Here is an 8,676-nt window from a genome sequence, read left to right as displayed (position 1 = left end):
TTATTTAAATTAGGTAGAAAATTGTACTTTTTATTTATTGAGGATATTCAATATATAAATAAAAAGTAGATAAATTACACATTAACATATTAATAAAAAAAGACAATTAGACATCTTGGCATCTATGCAATCACACCACATTTTCAACTTCATTGACTAAAAAAAAAATTACTAATATAATTACTACTTTATTAATTCTTTTAACTTTATTAATTTCATATAGTAAGAACAAAATATAAGTTACATTTATGATTACTCTTTTTGTAATTGTAAGTTTGGTATAGAAAAAATATGTTTCATAGAATAAATCTATATAGTACCTACAACCATTGATTAATTACATATCTCGCTATACATAGTTAAAACTAATATAAGTTATAAGCACACAATAAATGTGTACTATACATTATATAATTAATACAACTAAAATTATAACCTGAAAATCAATATAATAATTACATAGGGTACTTTTTGAATATAAAGGAACACCAATTAATTATGGTTATTTAATATCTATTACAAAAACTTATAAATATTAGTTTATTTGATTTTATTTTTCACAAGCATATAAATTGAGAATACAAATAACATTATTCATAAAGTATATTATACCCCTTTCCTTTTTTGTGTACTAATATACAATACATTGTTGCCACGAATAAAAGAGTCTCCAAATTTGTTTTTAAGTTCTCCATTTATGTACTCTTCTGTTTGTTCAAGAGCAATATTCATGTAACCATCTATGCAAGCCATTACACCTAATAAAGATCATTAATGTATAAATATAATATAATTATTCATCATTATTTCATATCAGTGGCTTGGTCTTTAAAAAACTAATATAACAATTAAAATAATTAATATCCACTCATCTATAAATGTGGGTAAAGTCTATAAACAATATACGTTTTGTGATTTCTGTATCGTAGACGTCCACATGTCTTAACATTATGTCTTTTATACTTTACAATGATGTAATCTATCTAAATACCCAACTTTCCAAAAATAAGAAATCAACTGTAGAATGTACTGTAGATAGATATAGAGTTTAGGGTATTACTGGCATAAACATAATAAATTACTGACAATATGATCAGTCAGCTTGGATTGAAACAAAAGATATTTGTGACATTGAGCACTCAGCTGCACATGAATTGCATCCAGCTTTATCTAAATGACTACAAGAGTTATGTCCGACTTAATCTAAATGACTAAACAAGTTGTGTCCAACTATCCATACGACTATTTTATAATTATATTTTTTTCTCAGTTTTATTTCAAATAGTAAGGTAATTTTTAAGTCTTATAATTTTTTAAATATTAATTTAATTTTTTAATACTAATTTAATTTATATATATACTTCTAAATGCAAAAATTGACAAAACAAAACCATATTTTTAACCTACCGATAGTTATAATGTGCTTTTAACAGTCTTAAGTCTGTAGGAAAATTATGTTTTTATATTGGGACGTAACTCTTGTACTCAATAAATATCACTAGGACACAATTCGTGTGTTCCGGTGTATGAAATAGTCAAAATGTTAGTCTCGTTGATGTGATTAAAAATAATAAGCGAATACCTTATCATGGCAAGAAAATATCGTGTCTATCACTCTTAAGATTGACACTGCAACGGATCCGAAATATCAGTACAAAACAGAAGATGTGCATATTTAAAATTTAAATAAAGTGAGTTGTGAAAAACATTACCTCTGTAATCGACTCCACTATTCAATTTCACTACAACCGGGCGACCATGAATTTGTTGTATAAACTGTGTTAATGCTTCTTTGCGACTCATTTTGGGTAAAAATAAATTTAAATTAGTACTTTGCTATATTATGATAAATATTGAATATGAAATACAAAAACGCATTCAATGTTTAATACAATTTGGAAAAAAGCCGACAAACGTAATTACTAATTCAAGTTGTATAGCACACAAATATACGTTATCTATTATCAGTTAATTTTGTACCGAAACATACAAAACAGTGCTGGCAATACTGCAGTATTTTAAATAATGTCTTAAACACCATAATAATAAATTTATGATATTATTTGATTTCGAATCTCATAACATTTTTAAATTGGCAGCCGGCCCACGAAAAAATAAAACTACCATGACATATCTTACCAGTTACCACCAACCATGTATGTCAGCCAGCTTAAAATAATTCTAAGTCCTACACGCGCGATGTATCATGTATGCCTTTGGTATTTGGTAATCACTCAGACATAATGCATTTTAATTTTTAGTTATTAAGGACTATTTAAGGTGGTCTTCCCAATTTGGCCACACCTACTTTTCATTCCTATCAACTTTCATTGAATGACTCCCACTCCTAATATATAGTTCACAACAGCTCCGCGATTTGTGGCTCTACCCATCTTTCATTCAACTGATCTAAATTAAAGTTGCCTCCCATAGAAAATTAAAAAAATAAGAGGTGGTTCAAAAACTTTTCTAAAATATATCACGTTATTTAATTGATTTATGTATACATACTAAATATAATATTGTGTTATAAAATAATATATAAAATAAAATTTATAGTAACACATATTTAAAATAATTTAAATTCAAATTTTATTTTTGAAAAATAAATCTTATAATTCCATACAATGGGAACAGGTGCACGATTTTTGAAAATTTCGTATCTGTTCAGAAACTCGTATTAAGTCGAAAAACAATTTGTATAAAATTATGGACCTTATTGACTTCAGATGGCCAATAGTACCTACCTATCCGTTAAATTATTACCAAAATTTGCTGCCAAAAAATTATTACTAAACGTTTTAAATTACAGTAATAACACTAATAACATAAAAAGTATTTAAAATAAAACATTTGAGGATGTTAATTAGCGTATTGAACGGGAGAAAAATCCATCTTATAATCATATAAAATATTATTTTTGAAATAATTGGCCAGGTGAATAATATAAAATAAATGTTGTGGAATAAACGACAATGTCCACAAATTAATTATTTAGACTGAAGTCTATAATGATATAAATTATATCCATACTAGGTATTTATTATAGGTATATTCATGAAATACCATATAATGGCTAATATACTGAAACATATACTGATGTACTTTGAACTATAAGACATAGTATAATATGCTTATTTGTAGATATATATTACTATTTTTAATATTTACTTTATCAAATTGTGTATATCTAACTTAAGTTTTCAAACCGTAACTGAATTATATTAAAACCATTGTTTTCATTTATAAATTAACCCTAGAAAATGAAAAGGTTGGTAAATAAAAATATAAAGTTACTATAGGTCTATACTATGTATAATATATTTATTGTAGGCTAGCAAAAAAAAAAAAGTAACATTGTCTCACTCTAATATTAGCGACATTAAATAATGCAATTGTATAACAATAGATGTGGTATAGGTATTTCAATTTGAATCATTACAATCGAGTACATATTATTTTCAAGACACGTGACCTAAATTACAATATTGAGTATAAAATATTGTACGGGAAATAGAAACGCAATTACGTATAGCGTTTAATAATATAAGTATTCTTAAAAGCTTTATCTAATTGAGCCTACTTGTTGTCGTGCATTTTGAATTTTGTACCTATTATTTGAAAGGCTTGGTGAAATTAAAGCTGTGCGCTAATACAATACACTGCAATGAAAAATAAAATAAGTACCTACTGCAATTGTATAAAGATTTAATAAAATATTTTAAAAACTAAAAAGGATTTTATTTTATAAGTAAAATAATAAAAGTTTAAAGCAATTGAATTAGAACGACTTTAGTACTTATTATTAATACCTTACTAAAAAAATGCTACAACCCATAGGTTGGAAAACATTAATACCGTAGTCTATAGTACAGTATATTTATAAAAAATATATATTTAGTTAATGTACGATACGATACTTATAGGGATATATGTGCGGTTGCTATGATCGTTGATCATTGACGCCAAACATGCGTATAGTTTTATTTTCAAAATTAAAAAGACAAAACGATTTTTTTCTGTAATTATTTATTTTTTTTTTTTAACGTGTTTTATTTTGTATTATTGATTATTTTATTTTGTAAGTTTACAATTAATTTAACCTAATTTACCATTAATTTCATTAATTTAATTATACTGACGAATTGGAATTTTAATAGTAGTATATACTTATTAGTTAACATATAGTATTTTCTCATATTTTTATTTTTATCTAATTTAGGTTGAAATTTTACTCAAGGTGCCCCCTCCCCTAATATATATTCTATATCTGCATCTGGGCTGATACTATAATGATACTAAGGCTGATATGTATACCGTATTACCGTATATTGATTTTGACCCCTCCCCCTCTAAATAATGATTGTGGACGATAGCCGTGCACCTTTAACATTCTATACCTCAGCTTAAGGTTAATAATATATTATTTTATACTTACATAATATACTAAATACGTGGCTTTTGAAAAAATACTTAAATACTACCTACATGGCTATATAATATGTATATATACATTTATTAATACTTATATAAATATAAATACATGTATTAATATTTGAAGATATTTTTAAGTCTGTAATAAAACTAACATATTCATCACATATTTTAACGATTTAGTATTCGTAATTCGTGAAGTATACAATATACGATACTCGAAACATAAATAAGCGCATATTGCATTTTATATAATATATAAGCCTTCTCAAAATGTTCAAATATAAAAGGCATCTATATGTGATTAGTGGAAATCATGTATACCTTGGTTCTTATTTAAGCACACGATGATAATCCGATTGCAGTACAACAATCACTGAAGCAATTTCGAAAGTCTTAAGCCATATTATCAATACGTTGATTGAAAACGGCGGTTGATATTACATTCAATATACTAGTTGTACTGAGAAATATTAATAAAAATGGAATTAAAATACGTTCGTTTCGTGTTGACGCAATGACGCCTCTATTCAGGGTGTACCCATAAAATATATTATATGTGTATATAATATAATGTATTATGTTTAAACTATATACATCCCTTTTACAGTCTTACAAAATTGTAATGCAACAAAATCTCATTCATATTTTACCATCAAAGTTTTTCATTTGAACTCATAAGTAGATACATGCATGTTAAGTGAGAACGTAGAATATAAACTTACCTTAATACGAATATATTTTATACTTTGAAAATAAAAATTTTATATTTTGTCAAGTTTAATGGTAAGTTAAAGTAGCGGCATACCACGTACATTTTAGATTAAGTGTTTATAAGGTCTGTTCGATATTTTTGCTTATCGTAAAAAAATGACGAGCATTGAAAAACCAACGTAGTTTTTCTATCAAGTAGGTATCACCATTGAGAGCCCTTCTACATCTCGCCTCTTTCATGATATGTAAACCATTTACATCATTAATACTTGTTGTGCAAAATTTTGTATAGTTGTATATTTCTTTTATCTAATAAAAAAAAAAGTTTTTTTGAGTTATTCAATCTTTAAATCGCGTACACGATTCAAGAATACAATTAAATATTATAGATATAGATAATCTCAGTCAATTTAAACATATTATTCGTAATTATTTTTAAATTTTTTTAGAATTTTTATTTTAATTTTACACATTACATATATATATTATCGACACCACATGATTGCGCACTTTTTAACTCCACGAATTACAACACGATTGCACAACAAATTTGTGACAGGATCGCACCCCGGTCACCAGTCTTCTTTTACCTGATAAAGTCACAACACGATTGTGCATTAAATGATGTGTATATGTATTAATCATGTTTATAATTTCTATATTATATTCATTATTATATAATACATAAACAAATGTCAAATATATAATACATATTATTTTCTATAATTTTCATACACATATACATTCAATAACTAGTTATAAATTAAAATAACAATTTTCTTTCCCAATTACAGGTTAAGGACTGACAAAAAATATCATCAATGGCTTAGTTAAAATTGTTTTTATTTTTAAATTTTTATTCTAAATGATACATAGTATTTAAATAAAAGCCAAAAATTAAATTTTTTTTTTTGTTCATTTAAAAATTAAACATGACTATATATTTTCTAATATGTTATTAATTCATTGGCGCAAATATGGGCGGGGGCTTGGGGGGACTTAGTCCCCCCCAAAATTTGTAATAGTCCCCCCAAAAAAACCTAACCATCATTTTATTTTGTGTTAGTCACAAACAATGTGGGACTTCAGTTCCCCCAAAACAATTAAGCTAGTTGCGCCACTGGTTATTACCTATATTTAAAAATCACATTTTATGATTAACACAAAAACAAAGTTCCATTGCCTGCAAATAATCATTTATTGATTTTTTATTATTTTTAAATTGTTTCCAAGTATCCGTAATAAATCTAATGTTATTCTCTTGCTCTTAATTTATCTAATGATTATGATCATTAAGCACGTCAATATGTATTGAACAATTGAAAAGTTTACTATTTATTAATTATTTGCTTTTTTAGTAATATTATTGTAATATTTACTGATCTATTTTTATTATTAAAAAACAATAATATTTCAAACGTATTTTCAACGGTATATGGACGTAGTAATAAATGCAAATCAATTATTGTGTTAATGAAAAATAATAATCGCAACTGATCAAAACTTATGTTTTTAGTTGTTTATACTAGTAAAATTCATAATTCGCTCATCTTTTTAATAGAGCAAATAAATCAAAACGGGTAATGATATTAATATAATTAAGGATTTTGTCTGAAGTTATGCGATAGGTATATAAAAATTATTAATATTGTATAGTCAAAAACAACGATCGAACGACGGCACATATAACAATAAACATTAATTAAATAACGATATTATTTTTCTCGCTTATCATAATATTGCAGTGTAAAAAATACCTAATACGAGATTGTTTTTTTATTCAGAAAAAAAACAGTGAAATGCTGCATTTATACCTAGGAAGTAGTTAGTACCAACACCGTTATTATTCTTGAAAGTTATCTAATAAATGTATAATATTCCATATTATACAGTAGGTATATGGCCCGAATAGAGATATTTACAATATATTAACAAACATTTTGTCATTTTATATACCGCGATTTGCAGAGGAATTGAATGATAGCCGACAATATAATTTCATATAGTATAATATCAATAGTATTATCAACATATCATCAAGGTGGTCCGATACTTTGAAAGTAATAGGTATTTATTACATTGTGGACATGTTATGTATTATTATTATTATTATTATTATTATTTGATAGCATTCTCCGTGACACCAATTGCCGAATTTTCAACAGATCATTGCAGGGTTTTTTTTCAGGTTTCTCGAGTAATATAATAATACTACGCTACACAATAATACTTATATTATAATATATTATAATATAATAGTCACCTGCAGTTTTTATTAGAGCCGATATGGCGACATAACAGTAGTAATGATAACAACAATAAATGGGTAGCTGGTATATGTTGTATTATTATATATTATTGTGTTCATTTCATTTGCTCATTGTATACGATGAGATTCTTCGAAAAATTTTACAAAGCAATATTCAAAAGAGTTCGCCGATGCCATTTATCCTTTCTTGGGTTCACACGGTCACATTATAGGTATCCTATCAATAATTTAATATGATACCTACTATTCAAATATACTAACCGAGGGACGTCCAGAGTTTCAGCAGTATCGGCGTCTTATATAAAATGATTTTTTTACATTGTAAGGTTTTCAGTGGCGTAGTGTGTACTTTATAATAGTTTTACTAAAATACTAATTTATGTAGGTATAGGCATATTATTTATTTACTATGAGGAATGTAGTTGATGGATTAAAAATTCTATCAAAAGGTACAAATTATTCTCGATGTTTTAAATACTGAAGAAAATGTTCTGGACAAAAATATACCTATATTAATTAATATTTTACTACCCATATAATATTATAATGTGAATAATTCATATTTTATACCAAATGATAAATATTAAATAAACAAAATTTAATAATATTACCAACATTATTAGTTGTTTATATTACTATTTACTTTTTAAATTTATCTGAGTTCTATATTTTCACGATTTGTATATAAGTACTTTAGTATTTATAGAAAAATCAAGTATAGAACATTAATAAACGGCATACTCCACCTCTAACATGTCTCGCCATTAACACATTATAATAATTGCCAAATAAGCTTGAACACACCAACCTCTCTCGTATATATAAATATATTCATAATAAAACATAAGAACAACTCAATACTAGCTGTAGTCAACACTCGAGGTGATAAACCCCTCATGATAAGACATACTATATAGTCCTGAAATGTTCAAAATTCACCAGGGCAAGGAACATTCTTAACCACACTTAAATAACAAGAAAAGTACTAGAAAAATAGTTAACATCTACCCAATTTACGACTTTTTCAAAATCAATGGTATTGATTAAAATCACTAGAATAAAATAATTTGTTTATTAGTAATAATATACCCATACATTTGGGTTCAGAATAGTTATTTATACAAAGAAAATAAAAATGACAAACTGACAACATATATGCTTAACTTAATATTAAAGAGGTATAGTTTAAAATAATAATTATGCAATAGGTATGTTATGAGTAGTTATTAAGTATACATCTCATCAGCACAGAATGTCGT

The 8,676-nt window shown here is 25.9% G+C and overlaps 1 protein-coding gene across 1 annotated transcript; it reads right to left on the bottom strand.

The window, feature by feature from the left end:
• Positions 1-416: 416 nt before the first annotated feature.
• On the bottom strand, positions 417-1,938 carry LOC112602878 (U6 snRNA-associated Sm-like protein LSm6). Its single transcript, XM_025351221.1, has 2 exons — positions 1,713-1,938; positions 417-758 (listed from the first exon to the last, which is right to left on the bottom strand). The coding sequence occupies exons 1-2, from the start codon at positions 1,801-1,803 to the stop codon at positions 607-609; spliced, it is 243 nt and encodes an 80-aa protein (XP_025207006.1). The 5' UTR covers positions 1,804-1,938; the 3' UTR covers positions 417-606.
• Between the last annotated feature and the right edge of the window lie 6,738 nt (positions 1,939-8,676).

The sequence above is a fragment of the Melanaphis sacchari genome, unplaced genomic scaffold (genome assembly GCF_002803265.2).
Source record: "Melanaphis sacchari strain LSU unplaced genomic scaffold, SCAv2.0 Contig91_pilon_pilon, whole genome shotgun sequence".
Lineage (NCBI taxonomy): Eukaryota > Metazoa > Arthropoda > Insecta > Hemiptera > Aphididae > Melanaphis > Melanaphis sacchari.
This window is presented reverse-complemented; position numbering and strand designations above follow the sequence as displayed.